This window comes from Eumetopias jubatus, unplaced genomic scaffold (assembly GCF_037043125.1).
Source record: "Eumetopias jubatus isolate StellerSeaLion01/CBP00866 unplaced genomic scaffold, mEumJub1_p1.0 scaffold_3, whole genome shotgun sequence".
In the NCBI taxonomy this organism is placed as follows: domain Eukaryota; kingdom Metazoa; phylum Chordata; class Mammalia; order Carnivora; family Otariidae; genus Eumetopias; species Eumetopias jubatus.
The window spans coordinates 71972642-72000363 of record NW_028274809.1 but is presented as its reverse complement, the minus strand read 5'-3'; the positions used below and the strand labels follow the sequence as shown (position 1 = coordinate 72000363).

General features: G+C 46.1%; 1 protein-coding gene across 1 annotated transcript in view; it reads left to right on the top strand.

Annotated features, from left to right (window-relative positions):
* The window catches only part of TANC1 (tetratricopeptide repeat, ankyrin repeat and coiled-coil containing 1), a 173324-nt gene that overhangs the window by 106075 nt on the left and 39527 nt on the right, over positions 1–27722 (top strand). Inside the window, exons 7-14 of the mRNA XM_088021685.1 lie at positions 7663–7926; positions 13118–13240; positions 14026–14307; positions 15045–15202; positions 17469–17700; positions 18876–19042; positions 20793–21400; positions 27422–27530. Coding sequence (XP_087877811.1) covers positions 7663–7926; positions 13118–13240; positions 14026–14307; positions 15045–15202; positions 17469–17700; positions 18876–19042; positions 20793–21400; positions 27422–27530 — 1943 coding nt within the window. The remainder of the gene's footprint in view (positions 1–7662; positions 7927–13117; positions 13241–14025; positions 14308–15044; positions 15203–17468; positions 17701–18875; positions 19043–20792; positions 21401–27421; positions 27531–27722) is intronic.

Sequence of the window (27722 nt, the reverse complement as noted above, 5' to 3'; positions counted from 1 at the left end):
ACCTGTCCCTTCCAGGCCCTTCTCTACTAGCTGCTTGTACCTGCTGGCATTTATAATCTCCAAATTACTTTTGTAGTATCCCAGATCTGTTTCTTTTTGAGAGTTGGTGTTAGGCCAGCCCCACGAAGGAGGAGGGGTGTTCCAAGTGGATGGTGTCCACATCTCCCCCACTGGGCCTGTCTCCTATACACAGCAGGTGTGTTGTTACCTGCCCAGCTTCCCAGCGCCTGAGCCACCATATTCCACCAGGCCAGATAGCTCTCAGGAGATTAAGTGCTCAGAATATGAAAAGGGTAAAGAATTTAGGCTCTTTCTGCTGCCTTTCCCCTTTCTCTGGTGGGGAGGTAGGGTGTGGTTTGCGTTTGCTCTTTCTCCCTTTGAAGGTGGAAGGCAGGTGTAAACTTAGGCAAGGGAATACCTTCACAGAAACATTTCTCCTGCAAAAGTGGCTTGCAGGAAATACTGGGTACTGGATTAAGGTCCTGCTAGTGCTTACTAGAGTTTGATAATGTTTGTTTTTCTGGCCGGTTGCTTAGGATATTAAAACAAAAGTTTATTGTGGGCTGACTTTTATCTTCCTGAGCCTCGACTTGACTCCCTCCTAGGCTTGTAAAATGAAAATGATTTCAGAGGTAGCTAGAGACCTTTGGTTCCTTTTATTTCCTGGACTTCGTGTCCCAAGGGAGTTGATCAGATGTGGAGAGAGGCCTACAAAGAGGAATTAATTGTATTTTATTTTCATTTTTAACTTGTTGTAAATCCTGCCCTTTTGATTTTATGCTAATCCAAGTTTGTTGCCACCTGTATTGCCCTGCTTGCTGCTAAACTGAAATGCTTTGAAATTGATTTGGTAATAACTGTTTAGAGTGTTTCAGATCTGTGTTAATATTCATTTTGCTACATTGCCTGCAATTTAAAAAATCATCCTTAATTATAGAAGCTTTTTTTTAAATTTTTTATCTCTTGGGTGAAGGAGGAAAATTTGCCTTTACATATATAATTCGGTAATATACTTACTGTGGGAAAGAAATCCGTAGCGATGATTTGGCCTGCTGAATGCCTGCTGTACTTGTATTCATTCACGCTGTGGTTGGATTCTTCAGGCGGCTGTTCTGTGGGTGTAGCAAGCATTTATTGGTACCTACTGTGTACCAGGAGCAAGTTTGTTCAGTACTGGTACAGTAAAGCTCAGGTACAGTATGTTTCAAAACTTGTCCACCTGTGGAACCAAAGAGTGGTCGTCTGCCCTTGGAGACCTGGGCAAGTTGTCAGTTACTGAGAAGGGTTTAAAACATGGCCATGATCGACACCTCTTGATGGAAGATGCATGCTATAGGTGCATAATAATACCAACCGCTGATAGTGCCTTGTGCTCTTTTCTGGAAGAGTCCACGACTCTGCAGAGTCATTGGACTATGTCTGAAGCTCCGGTGTCCATGCCTTCAGTATACAGGTTAGGCAAAGCTAGGAAACTTCACGTTGTACAAATCCACGGGCTTTTCTCTGGAGGCTCCTACCTGCTGTGTCAGACTGTGTGGGCAGTGTGGCCTCTTCCCCTCCTCCAGTTCCCTGTCCCTGCTGACCCTTGAGGGGTTTCCACAGTCCAGGGGACTGGCAGGTGCTGCTATGCACCATGGCTTGGGTCCCTGGCCTTGCTGCTTGTTGCGTGTCTTGCGCAATGCCAGGAGCACTGAGGCGGAGATGTGCTACGGAGACCTGTCTGCTACGAGCCCGAGCATGGCGCCCCTGGGCAAGGCCAGAAGGAGAGCCAGGCTCTGCGGTGCTTGACACAGGCCTGCTTTGGTCTCCCAGCAGCTGTGGAAGAAGAAGCCAGAAAGTCCCCTGGAGCCAGAGGTAACTCAGGCCACCTTCTTGGAGTCCTCTCCTTGCTGGGCTTGGGGAGGTAAAAGCAGTCCCTCCAGGTCAGCCGCCTCTGTTCCCTGTGTGGTTGGTTAGCTTGCAGGGGGCGCGGAGGGAGAAGCCTAGTCTGGCCTTTCTGTCTGAAGGTTTCAGGCAGGCTGGTTTCATCTCTGTAATCCTTCCCTTCGTCACTTGGGGAAATCCCAAATATGTCGTGGCAGCCACAACCGTGTGTAAGATGTTGGGGGCGAACAAGGGAAGAAGCGAATCCTGGCAGGCCACGATGCCCAGGGTAATGGGCACGGTGCTTCCCGCACTTTCTCTCTGCTCTTTACCCAGTCTCATTTAGACTCTGGTTTCTCCTTTCACAGGTGTTAGTGATCTTTATTCTGTCGGGTCAAAGGCGGTGTCCGCAGAAGCTGGGTTTTCTTTTTTCATCCCCTTCTGCCACTTTTCTAAGCAACCATTATGTCCTTTTCTTATTTGATCTTTCCAGCGTTTTAACTTTTAAAACTCTGTGTCAACCATTAAACTGAATATAGAAGTTAAAAAATGTTTGTGTTTTCAGTGCTACTTTATTTTCACTGTGTGGGGGGGGAAGACATTCTTGGGTACTCATGAGATACTAGGCACTTTACATACCTGCCTTTGTGTCTGATTTTCTCCACAACCCAGGGAAGGACAAAAGACTCTCTTCATAGAGCCCTGGCTTTGAAAACGGAGAATGAAGACCAGTCATCTGTGGAGTGCTTGGGGAAAAAAAAAAAAAAAGTCAATTTCTGGGTTTTTTAGAAAAGTCTCTTCAGAAGTTTTTTTTGTGTGTGTGTATTATAAATTAGGGTACTGCAGGTACATGACTTGTAAATGCATGTATTTGGGGTGCATGCTCAGATTCTTCTGATAGTATGGTGTGATCAGAACAGTGCAGAGCACCACGGCAAGGCTTCAGGCCTTACGGAGCTTCCCACCCGTGGGGCTGGTCGGAGCATTCAGTGAGCTGAGAGATGACAAGGGCTTAGAACGGAGCCCGTACGTAGTAAGCACTAATATATTTATGGTAGCCACTGCTGTGATTTCCTGCGGCTACTTTATACTTAATCCCTCCCCAGTGGATTTGAAATACTTACAAATAGACATTTAGCAAAATAAGATTTTTTTTCTCCCCACGAAGGTGTGACTTGAGAAGAGGGAGTAGAGCAAGTGAACGAGGGGAGGGAAGTGGGGGCATGGGGAGAGGGAGGCCCAGGCTTCCAGGTAAGGACTGAGTAAATCATGGAGATGGAAGGCACAGCATCGGGAATACAGTCAGTGGGCTTGTAGTATTGTATGCAGATGGAGGGTAGCTACACTTGCGGTGAGCACAGCATAATGTGTTGAGTTGTTGAATCGCTGTGTTGTATGCCTCAAACTAATACAACATTCGTTTAAACTTCAATAAAAAAAAATACAAGAGAAAAGATGAAGTCGGGAGTGAGTTTTGTTAGATGTTTCCATTTTGCTTCTCAGTGGGTAGGAAGTTTGACAATTCCTAGTAGCCAGTATAAAGAGAAACTCAGGGGCACCTGGGTGGCTCAGTCAGTTACACGTCTGCCTTCGGCTCAGGTCATGATCCCGGGGTCCTGGGATGGAGCCCCGCATCGCATCGGGCTCCTTGCTCAGCAGGGAGTCTGCTGCTCCCTCTGCCTCTCCGCGCCCCCTCCCCCCCCAAGCTTGTGCTCTTTTGCTCTCTCTCATTTAAAAAGAAAAAAAAAAAAAACTGAAACACGTAAGTTGATGTTTGTAATGTAGAGACAAAAACGTGCCCTTCCCAGTATTTGGCCTGGAGAGACTTACCTTTTGTAGGTCCTCAGAGGGGGAGAAGCCAAAGTTTGAACCCAGGCCCTGTGCACTTTTTACCTCATGACTTTTCTCCATCTCAAAGACAGATGAATTCTATTCTACCTGTGTGGTATCCATTTGATGTCAGAGGCCCTTAGTCCCTAAACAATTCTGGACTAACACTGTACTCATTGTAATTTTCTTCTTAATGTTCCTTTAAACCTATAACCTGATTTAGATCCTACCAAACTACTTATTGGGCCCTGAACTTACACTCATTTTTTAAAATTCTATTTCAAGTATACATTCAACATATGAAAGAACCTTCAGTGGACAAAGAATGGGGTGTAGCAAAGCTGGGAAGGAGAAGGAATACTGTTTTATTGCAGTACTTTATATAGCAAAACATTTAATGACTGAGTAGGTCTATCTGTCTCTCCCACCTCCTAGTCAACCGGTAACTTGTCCCGGCTACTGTGCACCCATGACTGGCTTTTCTCCACTAGCCTCTGCCTGAGGACTACTGTTTTTAACAAGTGAGACTTCATGAACTGCAAAATACTTTTTAGTCACAGACACTTAGAGAACTCTGGCTTGTTGAGAGTTATGCAAGGCAAAGGGAGTTTTAATATAGTGCGTGGGCAGGCAAAAGGGCTGGTATTAGACCTACCACTAACCGTGTGTGTGTGTGGGGGGGGGGGGGAGGGAGGGAGGGAGGGAGGGAAAGCAAGATATAGAGCAAGAGAGATTAGTTTCTCCCAAGTCTGTTCCGTATCTGTAAAGTGGGTTGATGGTTCTCAGCCTGTCTACCTCTTCTCCAGGGTTGTGGTGATCATGTATGTCATACTATGTGTTGGACATGCTTTGGAAGTAGTGTGACCCTATGCACCAGTAGGTCTAGTTAAATGTGCCATTTACTACAGAGGAAGAGAATGTGTGCTGTCCCTGGTTAAAAGGAGTTTTCAAATGATACAGAAAGTTAGAAGTAGCACGTGTGAATCAGTGAGCAGGACCAAACAAACCTAAAGTAATACTAAGTTGTGAGAAGTGAAGCCTAAACTCATGGCTCGATAAAACTTGACGCCTGATAAATTGCCCATTTAACAGAATACTGTATGTTGGAAGAGGGGTAGAGCCCCCGTCTGAATGATGGTGGCAAGTCTTCGTTGACAAAAGCTGGCATCTGTACTGGTTGATGGAAGGAAATGCTAGAATGTTTGAGTTGTTAGGGAATTTGAAAGAGTATCCGAGTCTCCAGAAAATGTCAAATGTCACATAGATTTTGGAGGGTTTTTTTTTTTTTTTTTTTTAAGTCATCATTGTGAAGATGTTGCTGTAGTTGTGTATGTGTCTGTTAACTTGAAGGTGACTGGTTAACTTGCTTAGGAGTTTGAATTTGGTAGCCTGGAAGAAAAATCGGTATTTTTGAGTAGCCTGTCCTTGTTTTAGGAACCAGCTTCTCTTCCTTGGTGACTGTGGAGCTGCCCTATTCAGTGTGTTTCTTGGGTTGTATGGGGAAACGTGTTGGGCCTTCACCTGTCCCCTTGAATCTGTATCAGGGCTTATTTGTGCCGAACGAAGATGGCGCTTTGGGGCTTCCAGCCGTGTGGGCTGCCTCTGGCACCGGATGGCAGGGAGAGAACCTTGTGAAGTGGGGCAGGCTCAGGGGGAGGGCCTGTGGCTTCAGAGCTGCTCACCTACCTGCACAGTGCACCGTGTGTCTTCGCTGAACATCACGAGGGCACGTGCGAGAGTCTCCTGTTCAGAAGCACATTATAAACTTCTCCTCCTTTTGAAATGCAACCCCATCTCAGACTTCCTCCCACCCCCAACTTTCCTCCTCAGGACCTGGGCACGTGTGGCTGTACGGTGAGAGCAGGACCTTCAGCCTGTCCCTGTGGTCTGGGACCCCTGACCAGGCCGTTCCTGTTCCCACTGCCTGAGGCCGGACCTAGGACTCAGGGTGTTGGGGGTGTCACTCTGCAGTGCAGGGCACTGAGGGAAAGCAAATGCAGACAAACATCACTTTGATTTTCTGTGTGTTTTTTCCCTTAAGTGTATGTGCCCCCAAATAAAACTACCACAGAGGAAAACCAAACAAATCACTCTGACACATTTCCTGTAACTCAGATGTTGGGGTAGCTTGGGAACCTAAGTATATCTGAGTCCCCAACACTGGACTTACAAAGGAAGGCTTGTAACAATTCACAATCACAACTTATTAACAAGGTTACCATTAATCATTATTAATAAGCAATGATCTCATTAATGAATTAGACTATGCCTATGAAGCATTAGCACAGTCCCTGACGTATAATAACCTTAAGTAAATGTTACTGGCACTGTTACCACCACCACCAGCATTTTCAGGGTGGAAAGAGTCCTACGTGCCATACTTAGGCTCATATGAGTGGTCCACTTAAAAAAAAACACACACATGACTGTGATTGATTCCAAATAGATGGAGAAAATTAGTTTTAATACTGTTGACAGAATGCTTGGAAATGCCGGGAGTAATGGCAGACGCCAGTGATGGGCCCATCCCAAATCCCCTTAGATTGTGGTGGAAGACAGAATATCAAATCCTGAATCAAAAACAATGAGATTAAGTGTAGTGTCTCTGACCACCATTGGAAGAGAAGTGTGTTCATTTGCTTATTCAATGAATAAGCAATCATTTATTGAGGACTTAGGATGTGCCAGGTGCTGTGCTGCTCAGAAGAGGGAGATACCCGATGGAGGTAGGTGGTCTGAGGCTTCAGCACACAGGAAGGATTTTTGAATAGGGAGACAAGCAGTGGATAATGAGTCCAGACCGGAGCAGCAGGGGTAAAGACCATTCTAGAATTGTGACAGAATATATCCTGTGGCCACAGCGAGGAAATTGTTTTGTCTGCACTTCTAAACCTTTAAAGAGCATCGTAAAAATAAACAAAACAAAACTCAGACCCTTTGATCCTGGATAACAGGCTGTTGGTGCTAATTCACCGGCCTGCTGCTAGTGTGTATCATCAGGTTATGTTGATGAAGTAGCTTAATCCAGGTGGCCGAGTTCTCCACGCACTCTGATCTGCCACATCCCGTTGGCTGTCTCCATTAAGGGCCTGGGCTGTGGGGATCCCAACAGGGAACACAGAGGGATCAGAGGACATGGCCCTTGTTCTCAAGGACACAAGCCAGTGTTGGGTCCATGGTAACCTGGGCTTGCAAGGGGCTCGGGTGTTTAAATTGGAAGTGGCTGTTTGTAGAAGCCACGTAGGGCGAATATTGCTGTTTTCTTGCATCATATTCCTCCTCTTTTGCCAAGATGGTTTTCCATGCTGGTTTTCTTTCTTAGAGGCTAAATTATAATTCTGCAGTCCAGCATCCGTTCCCATGCTTGTTTTCTGTGTGCTGGGAGGTCTTCTACTCCATGCTGCTAAAGGAATAAAGTTACTCTGTCCAGTTCATCTTGAACAGCTCTTATAAAGTTTAATTCTAAGGATCGAATTCTCTGCTTGACTTTGTAATTGTATTTTTGTTGTCATAGATTTTCTCCTCCATCTTTTCTGCATTAACGATTGTATTGCCTTGTCCCCCTCCCCCCTTATACAAATATTAATTTGGGAAAAGATATTTATAGGCTCAAAGGAATTTAATGAGATATGAATTCTTCTGTGAGCAATTTATCTTTGTTAAAAAGAGAAGATGCATCATCTCTAAATTACATGGATTTACTGTTAACTCTCAGATACTTTTAGTCAGCTTTTTCATTATCTTACCAGCTTTTTTCCCCTCCCCTGTAGAATGGCTTAGTTTATTTTCCTTGATAAGCAGCATTCCTCTAATTTACCAAAATACATTGTATGAAACATACTTCGATAAAAATCTGCATGGACCGGAAAAGTTTCCATTGATAATGGGGAGGGCAGTGTGCTTGTGTTAACTCTGAACAGCCCCAGCTATGCCTGGCCTCCTTCAAAGTATTTTGGTCTCTCATTTCAGCCACAATTACAAGTTCATCCGAAAATGATGACCGGAGTGGCTCCAGTTTGGAATGGAATAAGGACGGAAGCCTAAGGTTAGGGGTACAGAAAGGCGTCCTTCATGATCGCAGGGCAGATAATTGCTCCCCAGTGGCAGAAGAGGAGCCCCCTGGGTCAGCGGAGAGCATACTGCCCAAAACTGAAGCCTCAGTTGGAGATGGTCCAGTCCCTTATTCTCAGAGCTCCAACTCGCTAGTAATGCCACGGCCCAACTCAGTTGCAGGTAAGGCCATGCCTCTCTCCAGAAGGGTTGTCTCACTGGCTCTGAGGTACCCCATGTTCACTCTCTCCACTTGGGAATCTGATCCAGACACAAGCCAGCTTTGTGATCGTGGATCGGGTGCTTACCTGTCTAGGCCTCAGTTTACCCATCTGTAAACATGATAAGGCTGTCCTTACTGGTCTTTAAGTGATCCTTCCACTCTGGAATTCTGGAAAACTAATATTTAGACTCTATGGCTCTTTTGTGTATGAAGGAAGAAGGTGCCAAAAACTTTGTTCTTGTTTTTGATATTTTAAGCCTGAGTAAAGTCGTAACTTTTTATTATGTCTTGGTAAATAGGAATCCTTGTTTAGAATGAGTTTGTTAATATCAGCTCCAAGAATTTCTGATCCAACTTTCAAACTTATTTTTTATAATTGAGGCCCATCATAGAGATGGGAGGTCCACCTTCTGTATCATTCAGTTACAAGGGAGCTCACAGCTTAAAACGTACGTAGTGGAAGTGAGCCTTCTCAATCAAGGGAATGCAGGCAGGCAAGGCAGATGCTCCTCAGCAGGATGGGGCAGCTGGAGCAAGATGACACAGAAAGGGTGACTGTTGGTAGTTAATAATGGGTGGTCGTCAAGCAAGGAGAGCAGTGGGGTGAGGGAGGAAAAGAACTCTGGTTCTGAGCTGTCCTGCCTGCTTTCACAGTCCCGAGTTTCTAAACTCTGTGCTCTTGGGTTGAATTTAGAGACGACCTTGTTTCAGTCCTTCTTTGTCACCAACGTAGTACTTAAAACTTCTCCTCTACTAACACAGAGACCTAGGTTCTCTCTCCCTACATCAAAGAATTTTTTTATACTGCTCCTTGGGGATGTGGCAGGCCAGTCTGGTTGTTGTGAGGCATTTTTATTTTTTTCCAATGGAACTCCGAAGCAGCTAATACATAAATGGCTCTAATGGAAAAGTTCTGAGAGGCAGCTCTAATTCACTTTCAAAGGAAGTAAATGGCCTTGTTCCAGAAGAGGGATTTGGCATGTCTGCCAGAGAAAAGTTCTGGGGAGCGTTATGCATATTGAGTGATGGTTCTTCCAGAAGCTTTTATGCCCTCCCACCACTCCCCTGCTACCGACAGCGTAGTATGTTGCACCTGAGGCGTTTTATACCGCGTCTACCTAGTTAGGATGAACGGTTCATTTGTACGATCCCAGAACTTGATAGTTTTATTGACTTCAACAAAATAGCAAACTTGTATTCAATTTAATCAAGCTATTTTAAAATTAGTAAACACATTAATACATTTATAGTGTTGAAAGCCCCCCATTTGGGGTTATGTTTTCTGCCTGATGTTCTTTCATGTGGTCTCTTGCCATGTGGAGTGACAGTGGGTAGGAGTTGAGCTTTTCCAGGAGAGTGCAGTGATTATAGAGCGGGGCTCTCGGATTTCTGCTGTGCTCATTCATTAGTGTCTGTGTGTGCACTTGAGCTAGACCTCCTGTGGAATGGGAGGGTTTTACCTCTGGGTAAAACTTTGAGCAGTGGCTGCCTGGCCGAATGGGTGGGCTCATGTCTTCTGTGTTACAAGTTTTATCAACTAAAAGCTTATTTTGGAAATAAGCAAGTTCCTTACCTCATGGTATCTGTTAACAAGCTAGGAGTCTGGGAGAGTCTTCACTCCCCACCTTCCTTACCCCTAAAGCTGAACCTCAGTTCAGAAGTCATGGCAAGATTTTTCCATGTATCATTGAGAAGAATGAAAGATTCAGGTTGTGTAGACTGTGCGTAGCACTTTGTCTTGTGATTAGAAGACCAGCTGCTGCAGACGGGGCAGTAGGCAGCCCTCAGTGTTAGAAGGATGAAAATAATATGTCCAGGACTGTTTATTGCAGTCCCTAGGAAGTATTTGCATGTGAAGATCCACATAAACACAAATAAATTGCCATTTGGGAAACATCAAATGGTTAAATTTGGTAGAGTAAGGACTGGCAGGTGAAGGAAAGGGGATGCCAGGTCTCTGTTCACAGCTGCCCCAGGGGATCTGGCCTCCCCTGGGGGGTGAGGGTATGGGAGCAAGTTCCTGAGGTGGCCGCCTTTATTATCAATGAGCCTGTTACAAAGAACTGCGGTTCTCTCTTCACTGTTGTGTCTAGTACAGTAAAATTCTTATGTCAAAGACTATAAAAATAAGTTGGGTAGATTTGGAGAGTCACTGTACAGAGATTTTCTTTGTAAAGGTATTTATTGGAGTGGAATCAATTTCAAATGCAGTCAGGTTATTACTTTATACCACATCAAATGTGTGGCACGGACACCTCATTCCTTTGTTAGGAAACAGAACCAGAAGCCTTTAAAATGATATCTCAGATAATCTAGAAGTTAGGTGATTAGGTTCTACTGGCTTGGGCTAACTTCTTTTTTCTTTTAAAATGCTTTCTAAGTGGACCACAGACACAGTGTTTAGTTTTCCAAGAAACAAACCGAACTACCAGCCAATTTCCTTGAAATTCTAACTGGTAATTGCTTAGACTTTATGGTATTTACCTTTAATATGTTAGTCCGTGGTGTTTCAACAGGTGTTTCTTTTTGTTCAGTTCAGGGAAGTTTCCTTCTGCTTCTCCCTCCACCCGACCCCACCCCCCAAAAAACTCTCCTCTCCTGTAGCATCTGAAAATGTCTTTCTCACTCAGATGTTAGATGTACTGTGTGTGTGTGTGTGTGTGTGCGCACGCGCGCGCGCACATGCAATGAGTGTGTAATTTAACTGTAGGGATACTAACAGTAGGTTTATTGCAGCATAAAATTATTGCTTTACCTCTGATTTTTCGGCCCTGAGTCCTGAGGATTTCGAAAACATTTATTGTTAAATACCAGAAGTGAGTCTTGTTGTGCAAGTGACGTCTGAGAATCTACTGTGCGCCTGTGTGAGAAGGCAGAATGTGGTCCAGCAGCCTGCTCTGCCAGGTGAGGAGCACCAGGGCGCCGAGCAGACAGCTGAAGCTTCACTGTCCCGAGTTGTCTCCCTCAGTGGCCTTGACAGCAGCTTAGAAAGCAGAGGCAGCCGGCAGCTCCTGGCTTGCAGCCCCACTAGCCACTCCATTTCACCGCACCTTAATCATGTTTGACAGAGACTCAGAGCTGCGGAGTGGGGGAGGCCGCTTTGTTGCACACTTGGGAGCCAGAGCTGCAGTGACTTGAAATCTGAAAACAGAGGTGTCTGCCGCCTCACCATCTCCTGTACCTGTGTCAAGCTAGGGCTTTTTTTTGCAGTCCTCTCTTTGGAATGCCCTTTATATGGTCTCATGTTCTCAATCCTTTCAATTGTCACAAAATTATAAACTGAATGTCATGTTCTGAGGGGTCAGGAGAAGAAGGGAAATAGGAAACCCTTTGGAGGCTTCAAGTGTCTTTGAGTTCCCTAGGGCTGAAGCAGCAGGTCAGATGTTTGTGGCTGTTCAGCTCTGAGCTGAACTTGGCTTACGGGTTACAGCTCTGGGTGCTCCTTCCCCCTCAGCCTCCAGCATGTGAGTGTGCTCACGGTGAGATGTGTTGAGGAGAGGGGCACTTGTAGAGGCCTGGCTCAGAGTCCCAGGTCCCAGGCAGGAGCCTAGAAATACATGTTCCGGGTGGTGTTATTGTAGGGAGCCAGGGTGCTGAGTCTGGTCCCGGTGGCCCTCCGGGAAGTTTCACACACCCTAGTTGGGAAGGAGCCAGAGAGAGAAGCTAGAGGCTGCCATTGGATTCCCAGAAATTAGGTCCATTTGGAAGTCCTACATAAGGAATTAGCTGAATCTTTCTAATGGGAGAGATTTCTGTTGGGTATTGACATAAGTGTGTACACAGTGTGTAAATAAACTGGATACTCACCAAAAGGATAGAGGAGCATCAAATGTATGCTGTTGTGAAGTCATGGTGTCAGATGTCTCTCCTGGGACTGGGTGTGGTGAATTGTCCTTTGGGGAACATGGCAAGAGGGGACGTGCCACCACAGAGCCAAGCCCTGGAGCCACCCACGTTCTTGTTGAATGAAGGAGTCATGGGGGGAGGGGTTGCTAACAGTGAGGAAGGAAAGGGTGAAAGCCTCAGGAGGGGAAATAGGACCCAGATGGAGCAGATGGTGCCGGTCAGTGGCTAGATGCTGTGAGCCAGAAGGTTTTCAGCAGACAGATGGCCCAACTTCTCTCCCTTGAAACTTGGTCCCACTAATGATTTCACCAGTCCTTAGGAGCCTTAGACCTTGGAATTCAACTCCTGCTCCCCACTCATTTACCCTCAAATGATGCCTATATTTTATTATCCTGGAAGAGAATTGTATGTCTTGGATTAGCAGTACCTTATGTTGGGCCACTTAACTCACAAACAAATTAGGTTAATTTTATTGAGAATTCTCTCACTGTGGCCTAGGATGTATATGCAAATAAGAGGAGGTTCTTTTTTTTTTTTTTTCTTTTTGGGCAAAAACATGTATCATGTATTTGTTAAGATTTGCTAAGAATTAGCAACATTATTTTGTATTGGTTGTTTTTATAATCCAGCTGGTATGTATGTATGAATAGACCTTAATGCATTTTAACTGTTCCCTATGTACTGTGAGTCTTACTGATTTGATCAGAGGTAAATATTCCTTTTTTTTAGAATAAAAAAAATACATACCTTTAATATAGTATATAATATATACATAAAAATTTAAAGCTTAGGAATATGTTTATTTCCAATGAAATCTGCACGGCTACTTTCCAGTCAGGAGCTGACTTTTAGTGTTTGAGCACTGTGGGATTGTACTGCAGAATCTGCTCACTTAATCAACAAGGTTGGAATTCCAGGAACCATGGACGGCTCTCCGGAGCTGCAAAGAAGACTCTAGTACTGTGCTGTGTGTTTGCAGTGAGTACCGCAGCCTTGTTGAGGGACACTTGGTCAACTTTCTTCTTAACATTTTTGGTGAAGTCTGTCTCTTTCCAGGAATAATGGAGAGTTCTGGTAACCATACCACCACATCATTAAGAATGAGGAACACTTGGTGTTTACCGTTTAGGTTAACCTCACTGCAGGAAAAAATAAGCTGGGGTTCGCAAACAAAACCAAAATTACCTTGAAGTCCATTTAGTTGAAAGCCTAAACGAAATTGCTTAGTGATTTATGATTTATAGTAGTTTGGGTATGATATTAAAATCAACTTTGAAAAGACTAAACTTGAGTTTAATATTACAGCAACAAGCTCAACCAAATTGGAAGATCTGAGTTATTTAGACGGGCAGAGAAATGCCCCTCTTCGAACGTCAATTAGATTGCCGTGGCACAATACAGCCGGAGGTAGGGCACAGGAAGTTAAAGGTACTGATCTTTGCATCTGCTGGGTTAGTGGATATCGTGAATGCATTCACTCAACATTGAGGATCTGTGATAACCAGCGTTTAAGCCAGCTCATTTAAAAGCATGATGTGTGTGTGTATGCTAAAAGTTTATCTATTAACGTGTGCTAGGAGGCCATCCTTAACGGTTTGCGGCTTCTTCCTTAAAATCTGTGATCAACTCGTTTCTGGAGTTGAAAAATAATTCTGCAATATATTTTGAAGTGAGGGGTAATTGAACACTCACTGGATAACACTCGTCACCAACAAAGAACCGGCTTTGTTTCAGGTCCGTGGGCCGTTGGCCACCTCCCGTAATGCACAGTTGGGTGGTCCACAGCCTCACCGAAGGGGCCATGCGTCACCACGCCCAGATGAGAGCTGGGGTGCTGTCTCTAGGAAATTGCCTTTCCCTTTTACTCCTACAGTAGTGGAAGAAACCTGGCTTAGATACTGTTTCAGACAAACCGATAAGACCTGGTTTGGGGCCCTCTGCATCACTTTCTCTAATCCTCTGCATGTCTATCCTGAGTCGTGATGACAGAACTAGCTGGTCATTTTAATAGGACCCTTTGTAAAACCAATGGGGGGATTATAAATGAGATATTACAGAAGTATTAATAGAACCAGATTGGAAACACAGATCGCTGGTGGCATAAAACTAAAGGCTAATACTGAGTATAACATGCAAGCAATGCTAAATTGAGTTTTTAAATGTATAAAATTATGACATTCTTCTAAAATAATTATCTTTTTTTCCCCCCTAAGCACGATTTGCTCCCTACAAGCCCCAGGACATTTTGTTGAAACCCCTGTTGTTTGAAGTACCAAGCATAACGACAGACTCTGTGTTTGTGGGAAGGGATTGGCTCTTTCACCAGATAGAAGAAAACTTGAGGAACACAGAACTGACAGAAAATAGAGGCGCCGTGGTTGTTGGAAACGTGGGCTTTGGGAAGACAGCAATCATTTCTAAGTTGGTGGCACTTAGCTGCCATGGAAGCCGCATGAGGCAGATTGCTTCCAGCAGCCCCGCTTCACCACCTAAAAGTATGTGCATGTTTCATGCTGGTCTAGTTGATGATCGAATGTAAGGTAGATGGAGGACATCCATTCTCAGTTCTCCTCACATTGTTCCAGCTTTTTGAATGCTCCCATCTCTCCTGATGCCCAGGAGCCATCCCCTGGGGTAAGGCCAGCCTTCCCTGGTCTTCTCCCAGCCGGAGGGCCTGTTTACCTCTTTATATGGGCAGTGAAGCCTGATCCGGTGCCCTGGGGAGTTTAGGTCCCAAAACCAAGGGGGTTAGGCTGCTGGCAGAAGCAGCCAGGTGGTCTGTGCACAGTTCTCTTGTACCCGGTTCTCCACAGCTTTTGTCCTCTCTGCTGGATTTACCAGGAGTATAAAAACTAACTTAAAATGGGATATAGTAGTAAATATTTGACTAGTCATGTCTTATTTTTATGTATCATAAACCCATTAAAAGAAAGTGTCTCTAACATGGTGCACAGGAACAAGTGAGCCATGAAAGATTATTATTTTTTTTAAAAAAGCAGAAGGAATTTAATAAAAAACCAGTAACAGCAGTTCTCCTTTGGGGGGGGGGCACCTGGATGGGAGGCAGGGCTGAGAGGGACATTTGTGTTCTCCTTTGGACCTTTGCATTTGGGATGGTGTTCACTCATTACCTATTAAAACACTCTCTGGGTCTAATCAAGAAGTATGTTCAGTATCTCACCGTACCCCTATTCTGATGTTGTAATAATTAAATTGGTCTCTTTCTCTGCAGCTTCAGATTCCTCCCAGGATCTTCCTTTCACCCCATTGCTTTCACCGAGTTCTTCTGCAGGTGTTACCAACACAGCTAAAACACCCCCTGGGTCTGGATCTGATACACCTGAAAACCAGAGACCAAGAGAGGATGCAGTGAAATACCTTGCTTCTAAGGTAATCTGCTGTTCTAGGGGGAGCCTTCCGGAGTGAGGAGGTGGGGGAGAGAGATGTTTGTTAGTTTGGCTTCTGAGAAAGGAGTTTAAAGAGGGATCTTAAAACAGAGACCATTGCATATAATGCAAAAATGTAGCTGTTGATAAAATAGCAATAGAGTACTCCAAGTAAAAGGTATTAATGAAAATAAATGGCCCCAGACACTGGCAGTGGACTTTTACTCATCTTCAGCAGTGGGTTGAAAGAATTCCCCAGAGTAGCAGGTTGTACCGCAGGCTCCACAAATCCATCCTTAAAAACACATGCTGGCCTTCACTTGGTGCCAGAGCGGGAGACTGGGAGCCTTGAACGTGACCCAGGCAACCACGCCTGTGTTCCCTGTGTCCTTCTATCAGAGGTTTCTTGCGATGTTATGAAAGAGACTTGGCCAACTTTCCCTTTGTAGATTCAGAGCCATCAGGATCCTTCTGAAATTTTCCATGTGCTTAGCATCCATCACAAGTTCATGAGCCGCCGTCTGCGTTCGAGCAGTTACGTCGCTCACTCCTGGTGCCCTGCTTGGGTCTCCCTGGGCAGCAGCGGTGTGAGTTGGCGGAGCTAGGGAACACGAGGGGCCAGTGTGAGGGGGGTCTAGGGAAGATGACACCTGGGGGTGAGTTTGGTGCAGGGGATGGAAAAGGAGGCTTTTTTGCCTCGGATCCTTGCTTTTTGCTTCTGCTTCTGAGGTGAGAGTGCTCCTCACTGGTGTAGGCAGCCCTGGCCACCGATTCGGGGCAATCCTCTGGTCAAAAATGGGTGATCAGAGATGAGGGATGGAGTGTAGACTTCAAAGCCACCCTGCCACGGTGATTTTTCAAGCCACTCTGTGACCCACAGTAAGAGATGCGTGTCAGACGGGAGACCTGGTACACACACATAAACAATCTGAAGCAAAAGCCTGTTCTTACAGCCTGTGAAATTCACTGTATGGAGTGAAAACAAGCTGTTGCTGCTCCAGATGGAGCTCATGACCCGCTGTTGAGTCGGCCGACTTCTTTTGTCAGACACGGTGCTGGATGGACGTGGTGTGGGCCGTCTCCCCGGGGGTCTTCGTGCTCCAGCTCACCCGTCTGGGGGAAAGCTGAAGAGCCAACAGCCTTCCCCCGAGTGTTGATGATAAATCGATCTCAAACAGGAGTCACACGACGGTTCCACATTGGCCACATCTGCTCTTGCCTCTTGTTTTTAAGAGTCTGCAGACCTGGAATTTAATCCCAGAACTTTCCTTGATTGTCCGTGTCACCCTGGCCACGCATTTAACCTTGGTGCTGCCCTCATCTGTGACCCAGACCCAGTGAGGCCGGGTGTGTGTAGAGCTCGGGGAAACAGCAGGTGCTCACACCCTTCTGAAGAACACAGAGCACTTCGCACACATACATTTTTACCTTTTTCACCTTTCTTGGCTCATACTCCCATTCCTCTTCTTATTCACACATGGGAAGGTATCAGAGTTTGCATACATCTGCAGCACTTTTCTTCCCAGACCCTTCTGCATCTGGCACTTTCCTTGGGCTCTCTCACAAGCAGCCTGCTGCCACTTCACATCTGTACCAACATAGGCAATGCTCCTCATCCCCTCGGTACCTGGGCGGGCACCCATCTCCTCCTGTGTGTCCCTTCACAGAACAGGCAGACATATGGTGATTTCTGATTTGAGTCCTTCAAACCGTGTTGCTGTTGAATTTCTCCACGGTGTCAGGGTTGTATGTGGGGAGGGAGCTGAGGGTTTGAGCCAGGCTGCCTGGCCCTCCAGCTCCAGCTGTGACTTTCAGCACGACTCCCCTAGCCACCAGCGTTACCTGGTTTGGGGGAGCAGCAGATGAGCTTCCCAAGGAGATGCTGCTCTTTGTGAGAGCAGAAATGCGGTGATTATGGCACTTCTGGATGTTGAGTACATTGGGATTATTTGGAATTACTTTAAGCCAAGGTAGGCTTTAGGTTTTATGCATGAGTTTTATTCATTTAGTTTCTGTACAGAGTAACTTGTACTGATCTTAGAACCAAGATGGATTTGTGGCTGCAATTAAAAGTCTGCCCAGAACTTGGCAAAGCGTGTGAATGAAAGAATAACCGAATCAGTTAAGCTAAACAATGACTCAGTGTTGGCGAAGAGAAGCAACCTGTTTCATGACTGTGGTGGATGGGAACACTGCATCTGTTTGGGATTGTGGAGGGAGGAGCATGTGAAGAGGGGAAGGTGATGCTGATGGCTGTGCTTCTTGCATAGGTCGTGGCCTACCACTACTGCCAAGCCGATAACACATACACGTGCCTGGTGCCCGAGTTTGTGCACAGCATCGCAGCTCTGCTCTGCCGGTCCCATCAGCTCGCTGCCTACAGGGACCTGCTGATAAAGGAGCCCCAGCTACAGAGCATGCTGAGCCTCAGGTCCTGCGTGCAGGACCCGGTGGCTGCCTTCAGGAGGGGAGTGCTGGAACCACTCACAAGCCTGAGAAATGGTACCTCTGAGTAGCCGTGCACACGCTCTCTCTCGTTAGGAGTACGGAGCCCCCAGGATGGTCCTCCAAATGACTTGGATGGGAGTGAGGGTGGGCGCCTGGGGAGGATGTGGGTGAATCTGTGTACAGCTCGTTCTCTTCCCCAGAACCATCTCCCCAAAGTCCTTCCGTGCTTCTTGAATGGTGTCGTTTTAAAAGAAGCATCTCTAATAAAGAATTAACTCTACAGTTGAATATTTCCAGAGTAGCTAATTTGTAACCATAGGTTATTTAGAGGACTTATGCCCTGGAAACTGTTGCCTGCATGTTTTATATTCATTCCTACCTAGCAGGGGGGATAAGTTGGGCGATTGAGCGACTTGCCAGCATATGTTTTTTCAGGGCCTCTGCTCAGTTGAGTTGAACCTAAAGGCTTTTCTAGAAGTGTTAATTTGATTTTTTTTTTTTGAGGGGGGGTCCTTGAAATATTCAGCAAGGTAGGAGAAGTTAATGCTCTTATGGGTTGTTGCATTTATCCTTTCTCCTCCTTGTTCCTCAGCTTTGGAGCTAGTTTACCTGCCTGCATTAGCACTTCTGCTAGAGAAAAGGGGATTGAAACAGATCTGTCATCATCTCGCCTCATTTTCTTGGGCAGAAAGTTAGTGCTAATAAATGGAAAACTAGATTGAGGCTTGTGGGAAAGAGCCCTGTTCTAGAAGTCTATAAAAGAGAGGTTCTCACCACTGGCTGGCTGTGTGCCTTGGTCCAGATGCTTTGCCTTTGAGGGTCAGTTTTTATTCCCTGAAATTCCCTGAGAGAGTTCTGTGGGGGAGCACCTAGAGTCTTCTCCAGAGTTAATCTCTGTATATGCTAGTTATCTTAGCCATAGCTCATCGCAGTGACAGGAGTTTATGAAGAGCTAACTGTATCATATACATGGGTGAGATCCTGCTAATGTGTGTAATGCAATATGTTTCTGAAAACTGTTCTGTAAGATTTGTTTTTCTCTTGGCTGTGTGCTCCGGTTTTCATGATAAATTTAATAGAAAATATGCTTCTGTGAAAACCATTTCTTCTGTGGTATGCAACCTTTTTAGTTTTTCCTAACACTTTAAAGTGTGCATTAAAATACACTGGGTGGTGCCATTTTATAGAAAAGTATAATTTTGTAATTAAAAAATTATTTTATCCTTTAGAGCAGAAAATTCCTGAAGAAGAATACATTATTTTGATAGATGGCTTAAATGAAGCTGAGTTTCATAAGCCTGATTATGGAGATACGCTTTCTTCATTTATTACCAAAATTATTTCTAAATTTCCTGCCTGGCTGAAGTTGATTGTGACTGTAAGAGCGAATTTTCAGGTAAGAAAGAATTCTCAAATCTCTTTTCAAGACCCCATACCCAAATTTTATGGTGTGATTAACAACGTAAACTGTTATAAAGCATTTAGCTGCTGAATTGAAAACCATATTAGGGCTTCGAAATATTTAGTCCACAAAGCTCCAAATGGGTGAAACTAGGACCTTTTTACCATCCAAGGCACATGAATCAAGGTGTCAGGAAAGTCTCTCTCAGCATGGCACTGTCGCTGCACTTCCAGAATGCAAGTGTCGGCCCTGGATGTAACTCAGTTTGTCCACTAGAGTTTAAAGTTATTCCTGCTGGTAGTTAATTTGTGTGGGGTTGCAGTGGGACTTTGTTTTTTGTTTTTTGTTTTTTTTTTTCAATGAAGAAAGGAAGGAAAAATTTTTAAGGCTTAAAGAAGGTCCATTTTTTCATAAAACTTAAGCATGAGCTACCACTTGCAGCCAGATGAAGTGGGGTTTTTTTGGTTGTTTTTTTAAAATTTTCTTCCCCATCTTTCCCCTCATTTGAACCCTAAATTATATCTTAACAACCTTTGACTCCTTCCCTCTATCCCTGTCCTTTTTTAGTAAAGACATTACTCTTAGATTTTGATTTTTGCCCTTTTATGATGATGTCTATTTAAAAATAGCACTTGGGTTCTTTCTTTTCTCATTAGAAGTGGCATTAGGCCTCAGCCAAGCTTGATGTTTGTTTTTATGGCCATTTGATTCATACCCTTTGCAGTCATTTATCACACAGGAAGCAGAATTTGGCAATCGATAGAGCAAAGGAACAGAGTCCTATATTTTCTGTACTAGCCATGTCCATTTTGACAGGTCCGTTAGCGTCCATGTAAAATGGGAGTGATTATACTCAGCCTGACCCCTGCAATTATTACATTCAGTGAGGACCTGGAGCTAAATTCTTCAGAAACGATAGTGGGAAGTTTAAAGAAAAAACTAAAAGCTTGTCTCTGCTGTGAGGTGTCAGGATAGTGCTGATTGTTAGGATGGGGTTGGGATGGGAGGGGACGTGGGGCTTCTGGGAGCTGGTGATGTTCTGTTTCTAGCTGCTGGTGACACAGGTATGTTTGACTTTGAAAATTAATGACACCATGCAATTATGGTTTGTATGTTCTACTTCCATTTAAAAGTTTACTTTGAAAGAACAGTTAAAAGAAAAAAAGACGGTAGGCTCTACTGAAGTCTGAGGTAGGCGGCTTTGTCAGGGCAGGCTGGGGCCGGGGCACAGCCTGGCAGGGGTGGGGGCGGTTTCCAATTTCCTGGCTCAGTTCTGCAGTCCCAGTGTCTGATGCATGGTGAGGGATGCCTCTTATCTCGGTGTCTGGCCGTGTTCTTAGATACACAGTGCTGGTTTGTGTCTGTCCTTGTTGTATAACCTCTGCACGATGTAAGGATTATGGGTATCAGGTCACTTCAGGATCTCCCTCCCCTTGGCTGGTATGGCCAGCTCGCTGTCTGCTCAGGACCCTTGCGCCTCGCTCGGCTCTGAGGCTTCGGATGAGGCATTCGGGAAAGCCATTACTGATATGATCTCGCATCAGGATTTCTTTCACATAAGCTTTTTATCTTCAACTTATCCTATTACATGTTTTAATACAAAACAATGAGTCCCTGTAATCCATGAAAATCCTCCTTGAAAGAAAAGTTAGTGAATCTGGTTTGAAATGCAGCTCACGTAAAAAAGAAATCTCTGTGGAGTGACACCGTGGGTTTTGGGGTTTCTTTTCCCCCTTCCCTGCAGGAAATCGTCAGCACGCTGCCCTTCGTCAAGCTTTCCTTAGATGACTTCCCGGACAACAAAGACATTCACGGTGACCTGCATGCCTACGTCCAGCACAGGGTCCACAGCAGCGAGGACATCCTCAGCAACATCTCCCTGAACGGCAAGGCCGACGCTGCCCTGATCGGGAAAGTGAGCAGCCACCTGGTGCTGCGGAGCCTCGGCTCCTACCTGTACCTCAAACTCACCCTGGACCTCTTCCAGAAGGGACACTTGGTCATCAAAAGTGCCAGCTACAAGGTGGTGCCCGTGTCTCTGTCCGAGCTCTATCTGCTGCAGTGCAACATGAAGTTCATGACCCAGTCCGCATTCGAGAGAGCACTCCCGATTTTGAACGTGGCCCTTGCGTCCCTCCACCCCATGACCGATGAGCAGATCTTCCAGGCTATTAATGCGGGCCAGATACAAGGGGAGCAGGGATGGGAGGACTTCCAGCAGAGGATGGAGGCGCTCTCCTGCTTCCTCATTAAGAGGCGAGACAAAACCCGCATGTTCTGCCACCCATCCTTCAGGGAGTGGCTTGTTTGGAGAGCAGATGGTGAGAACACAGCCTTCCTGTGTGAGCCCAGGTACGGCAGGCCGCTTGCTGTCAGCGCTTTGCAGGGAGTCGAATGTGCGATTGGGGAAGGGATTCCAAACACGGTTCACCTTTCTCCCCCTTCCCCCTCCAACAGTTCACCTCTTCTAATGGAAAGGCAACACAGGATGAATAATTCAGGAGGGCGATGGAAGATCCTGCTACTATACAAAAGCTTCCTTCCTTTAATTGCTAGAATCTTGGGATTCCTCAGTACCTTTGGTGAGAGAGAGGCGAGGCACACCTGGTGACCTTTCTTTGCTGCCCATTCTCTTCTAGACCTTGGGGCCCTTTATGGGAGTCACATGTGGGAAAGTGTGCTGCATGCTCGGGGGGACAGTGGGCTTCTCCAGGGGCTGCTCTCAGCTCGCTCTCTTCACCTGCAGTCTGTGGACTGTCTTGCACCTGCAGCACCCCCCTTGCCACCTCTTGGGCACGCAGCATCTTGTCCCAGGGATCAGATGTGTCTGCTGGCCCTCGGAGGAGCACAGAGATCACATGGGCTGCCTCATTTTGCATTTGTGGTTCAGTGTAGTGTAACAGACTGGGATTTGAGCTCGGCAGGATTCAGGTTCCGACCTCGGATGCCCTGTTTGCGACATGGTGCTGGGGCAGCTGCGTCTGGGGAGTCGAAGGTTCCATGGAGGATTTGCAGCAGGGCCAGGCCAGGATGCAGTTCTCCTCATTGCCCAGGGGAGCGCCTGCCCCTCGTGTGGCCTTGTCCTTGAGGGGTCAGGGAGTTTGAGGGCGCAGACACTTTCATTTCAGTAAGGGTGGGTTCTTGCCCCACCACTTCTGCCTGGCCCCGGCCCGCATCACTGTTGTCTTGTGGAACTTCTGCTGTTTGTGAGTCAGAATTGTCTCCGACTGTAACAGGCCCAGCAAGCGGCTGGACTATCGCCTGTGAGCTGCACGGGGCATTTGACCTGATGCTGGGGTCCAGGAAGGAAGAGGTAAAAAAAGCATTAGTGAGCCGCACACCACCTTCCTCCCCACGAAGACTGACTTGACATTGACCTAATAGGGGTCTGGCTGGTGTTTCATGTTGTGGGTAGCATTGTTTTCTTAGGTAACCCTGGGCTAAAAATTTGTTCTTTTGAGTCTGGTTTGAGGCAATAAACTTGTCACTTCCAGGCTATTTAGCCAGACTGTAATAACTAGGTGGAAATGTGTGCCATTTTATATTTGACATATTTAGCCAAGTCAGATCATTTTCTAGGAAGATAGGCTGTAGTCGAGTTTGTATAAACATAGAAACAAGTTTGAAAGATTGGAGAAGGGCGTGTGGATTTGTTACTGGGGTTAGAGGCAGACGTAGTTGGACTGGAGTCACCGTAAAGCATGGCTCTGGTTTGAGGGGTAGGCGGCACTGACGGTATGCAGCCGAGGGCAGAGCCGACCGCATGGTGACGGGCGGCTCCCGAGTGCTGATGTGGTCCAGTACGCAGGCATGGGGACTGACCCAGGGCAGGAGAGACACCTAGGGTGCAAGGGGCAAGGAGTTGCTACTTCTTGGGATTGTGTACATCAGCATTTACCCAAGACCCCTATAGTTCTTGAACCCAGAGACAATGACATTTTACTTTTTATTTCTGTCTCTTTTTGTTCATTTTAAACATTCTCCAACTTTTCTGTATTAAAATTCCCAAACTGCCTTTTTTTTTTTTTAGCTTAGAGTCTTCAGTCACATCACCTAGACTTAAGCATCATTCACATTTCATTATGTCATTTTTTGCTGATACAAGTTGTAGACACCATGACATTTTACTCCTAAGTAATGGATTATGGACCTCAAAAAGACATTTAAAAAAAAAAAGATTTTATTTATTTATTTGACACAGAGAGAGCATGAGCAGAGGGGAGGAGCAAGGGGAGAGGGAGAAGCAGGCTCCCTGCTGAGCAGGGAGCCCGATGCAGGGCTTGATCCCAGGACTCTGGGACCATGACCTGAGCCGAAGGCAGATGCTTAAGACTGAGCCACCCAGGTGCCCCAGAAAGACATTTTCATACTTAACCACAACACTATTGCCACACCTAAAATATTAATACTAATTCATCAGTATTATCACACATTTGGCTGTGCTCAAATTTCTCCACTTCCCTCATATTTTTCTAGTATGTTTGAATCAGGACCGGATAAGATCTATGAAATGCATTTTATAGTGTCTCTTTTAATCTATAGATTTCTTTTTGCTTTATCCTTACATTTCTTGAAAAGAACAATGAAGGGGCACCTGGGTGTTATATTCGGTTAAGCATCCGGTTCTTGATTTCGACTCAGGTCATGATCCTCAGGGTCATGAGATTGAGCCCTGAGCCCTGTGTTGGGCTCTGTGCTGGGCATGGAGCTTACTTAAGAGTGTCTCTCTCCCTCTGTACCCAGCCCCCTCCTCACACTCTCTCTCTTAAAAAATAAATAAATAAAATATATGGTTTCCCATAATCTGAATTTTGCTGATTTCATCCTAATGGTATTTAATGTGTTTATCACTTCTATTTCCTGAAATTGGTTTTTAAATCTGGAGACTTGATCAGATTTTATCTTAAAATAGTTTTTGCAAGGATACTTAATAGGTGGTAAGTTGGCCTCCATCAGCATGCCCACAATGTCTTCGAGCCACTGATGCTCATTTCCCAGATCTGTCACTTCATTAGGGTTGCACGAGGAGTTTTAAAATCTTGAACAGCCTCCTGTCTGTTCTCTTTTCTACATGTCATGGACTTGAGGAATGAATGGATAGGATGTCAGTATGTGGAATGAGGCTATTGCAGACAGGAGGGGCTGTCCAAGGCATCACATCAGAATAAGCAGGTTGTGTTCTGGCAACAAGAAGTCTAGTTTGGCTAGAGTTTTTGTCAGGGATTGGAGGAGTTAACAGAAGCATATGCTAGGGAGAGTGGACTTGAATCCGTCATCTCTGGAGAAGCCACAGTTGAGCAGGTTTAGAACGCAGATTGCCTACGTGGGCAGGAGTGCGGAGGCGGTGGAGCGTGGGGACCTGTGTAACAGGCAGCGGGGACTTGGTGGCCCTGGCTTGGGGATGCAGCAGGGTAGGGCTGGCCCTGCTGACATGAGATGGGTGGGCACAGCTTGGCCTTAAGAACAAGAACAGAGTCAAGGAGAAGGAGGTGCTGTAGGGGATGTCAAGGTGGTAAACCTCAGAAACCAGGAGTGGCACTACTCTTAGGAAGGGTAAGAAAAACAGGAGGTGTAGAGCAGGTTTTGCTTCATGCAGCTTGAGCTCGTGGGGTCAGCAGACCCGACCCCCACCCCCCCCCCACCGCCACCAGTGGACAGGTTCCATTGGTGGAGTGAACGGGGGAGTCTGAAGCCTGGGGAAGCTGAAGATGTGGCATCATTGATGGGGAAGTGGTGGAGGGGCCTGGTGAGGAAAGGGAGCTCCTGACTTCTGGGGCATGGAGCAGGATTCCGGGAAGGAGGTCGGGGGTGTCGGAGCTCCTGAGAGCTAAAGGAAGATGAAGACGAAGAGGGAGCCATTGGCTTCCTAGTGTGGGAGGAGGGTCCTCCATCCTTAGAGATTCCTTCCATCAGGCAGTGAGGGGCAGAAGAGGAGAGAGCCAACATCCTGGGATGGGAAGTAGAAGGGTGGAGAGGATCAGCAGGCACACAATGTCTTAATGTCTCTCAGAGCCACTGATGGTCGTGATTGCTGAGGATTGTTTGTGGGGTGGGGGGAGGGTTTTGTTTTTAACACAGGAGATGCAGATGTTGGAAACAGTGTTAAGTTAATGTGGGGAAACGTAATCCATAAAGAAGGAGACGTTGGAAGTGCAAGCGGGTGGGGGCAGGGAGTACAGGCACCTTGCCTCCTCTGTGTTCCCCTTGAGGATGTTCACAGTGCCGTTTCACCGAATCTTGTTTACAGTGTGTCTCCCCTGTTTGCTGAGAGCGCCTCCAGGGAAGTGCCTCACATTGTTCCCCGGGGAATCCTCCGTATCCAGCATGGTGCTAGTTAGGAAGTGGGTGTGAATGAATGAGAAATCATGGTGCGCTGATTAAGAGCATAGGCACTTGCATTGGGTAGACTGTGGTTCAGATTTCTACCCTGTTGTTTACCAGCTGTTTGATCTTTTGGGCAAATCACTTAATCCATACCGGCCTTTGTTTCCTCATGTAATAAACAGACTGGGAATTATGATACTTAGTTGTTCACAGGGTTGTGCAGATTAATGAAATAATTCAGTTAAGTTTCTGCATCTGGTATATAGTGAAAGCTTGATATATAGAAGCTTTGGAGAATGAGGAGACTTATGAGTACAGATAGATTTAGAAGGGGCACATGATCTGGAGACCAGGAGGGAGGGAAGAAAAGGTAAATGAGATATAGAGGAATGCAGGTATCTAGTGATGACACGGTGGATTGTCTCCTCATGCGAGAAGCTGTGTGCTTAGCTGGGATGAGTAGGAGCCTTTGATCCAGACATTGAAGCGTGCGTGGTCATTTCCCCATAAGGGGTAGCCGTGGTGCTTAGCTTCACGTGTCTTTGTGGTGGACATAGTTGGCATGGCCACTGAGCTCAGCAGACTGGGAGACTGAGGATAGCTTAACCAGTGGCTGGGAGATGGGGCCAGGATGAGCTCTGGGATCTGCCTGTGGCTAGGGACTAGGGAGGGCACGGGGCCTGGAGCACCGGAAGGTGGCAAAGAGCAGGAGGGGTGGGAACATGGGAGGGTCTCATCTGAGAGGGAAAACCCCAGCTTGAAGTCTGGGAGGTGGGCGTGTGCTCATGGAGGAGCTCTAGTCCCTTACGAGACCAGCAGACAGGACACTCAGTGTCAGCATAGTGGTGAGTCATGCCTTCCCCTATAGTATAAAAAGCAATCTCTTGGTCTCCTGCCGTGGTCTCCTCATCTCTAACATGGTTTGTAACCTATCTGAAAAACAGGCATGCAGCTGGATAAAACAATATTTAAATGATGCATGCTTTTAATCATCTAGATTAGCAAGTATCAGAGAACATTTGGGAGAATGCATTTTTTTTCTTAACCTTTATACTTTTTTCCACAACTACCTGCTCATCTCCCCCCCTCCCCCGAAAAAAAAAAACAGCACCTGGGTTGTCAGGTCGATAGAAATGAGAATAATTCATATTGTACAGAAGTCACTGCTGTTGGAGTAAGCAACCCTTAGCATCTTTCCCAAACAGATGGGCTCAGACAGACGCCTAGAGCCTACAGGAAGCAGACAGAATGCATCTTGCAGATGTGGAGAGCGTACTGGGTAGGATGGCTCCTTCATGAGAGGTTTGGTGGGGGATTAGTTGGTAGTGTTAGTTGAATGTCCACCACGTGCCCAGACCTAGCAAGTCCGCTTGTGCATCTTAGCTTTCTCCTCACACCCCCGCCCCCCTGACAAGGATCTGTGTTCCTTCCAAGGCAAGAATTCTAGGTGTTTCTATCATGAGCTGTTGCCTGCCTGGCTCGATTTTTCTTTCCTTCTCATTGTCAGGTCTTCTCCTTTGGCCAGGTCTACTCCCAGTGGTGATTATGCTGAGGGAGGCCTGCATTCCTGATCCAGTGATGGTTCTGCTCCATCTGTACATCCGTCCATCCAAGAAATACATGTGTGAATAGTTGCTAAGGGGTGGGCATTTACTCGGCTTTGTGGCTATCAGTGTGCCTTAGACAAGACCCTTAACCTAATGGCATTTACATTTTTATGAGGGACCTAAGTAAACAAGGTGATGGCTGATGGATGAGGGACAGAGAGTGGGTGGTTCCAAAAATAAAGACCTGCCCCCCGGTCCTAGAACTTCTTTCTGGGTCACTCCACGGAGATAGGGGAATCCAGAGAAAGCCCTAAAATGATGGGAAGAATAAACAGCATTGGCCATCTTTTTAAAGAGGCAACTTTTCACCTATTTTGTGTGGTGATGCTGAAGCACCAGGAGAACAGTTCAGAGTTGTGTGGAGATGGAGATGTTCACACCTGAGAGCCTACAGTTCGTGGGACGGGGTCTTTGTTCCCAGCCTTTGTGTTTCTTGTCCTAGGAATGGGCACGCTCTCCTGGCCTTCATGTTCTCTCGACAAGAGGGTAAGCTGAACCGCCAGCAGACCATGGAGCTTGGCCATCACATACTGAAGGCACACATTTTTAAGGTGAGACACACCGCTGCCAGGAAGAGTCTCATCGTCATTTTGATGGGTTTTGGTTTTGGAGATTTTCAACAGCTTTATCAACCCTCACAGAGCTTTCCATGAGCCCCATTTGTTTTTTCCCCCCTTTGAGTCTCTTTTAAAAAGTTCCTTTTCACCTAAAGATTCCACTTCATTCATTCCCTTTTGTTTCTT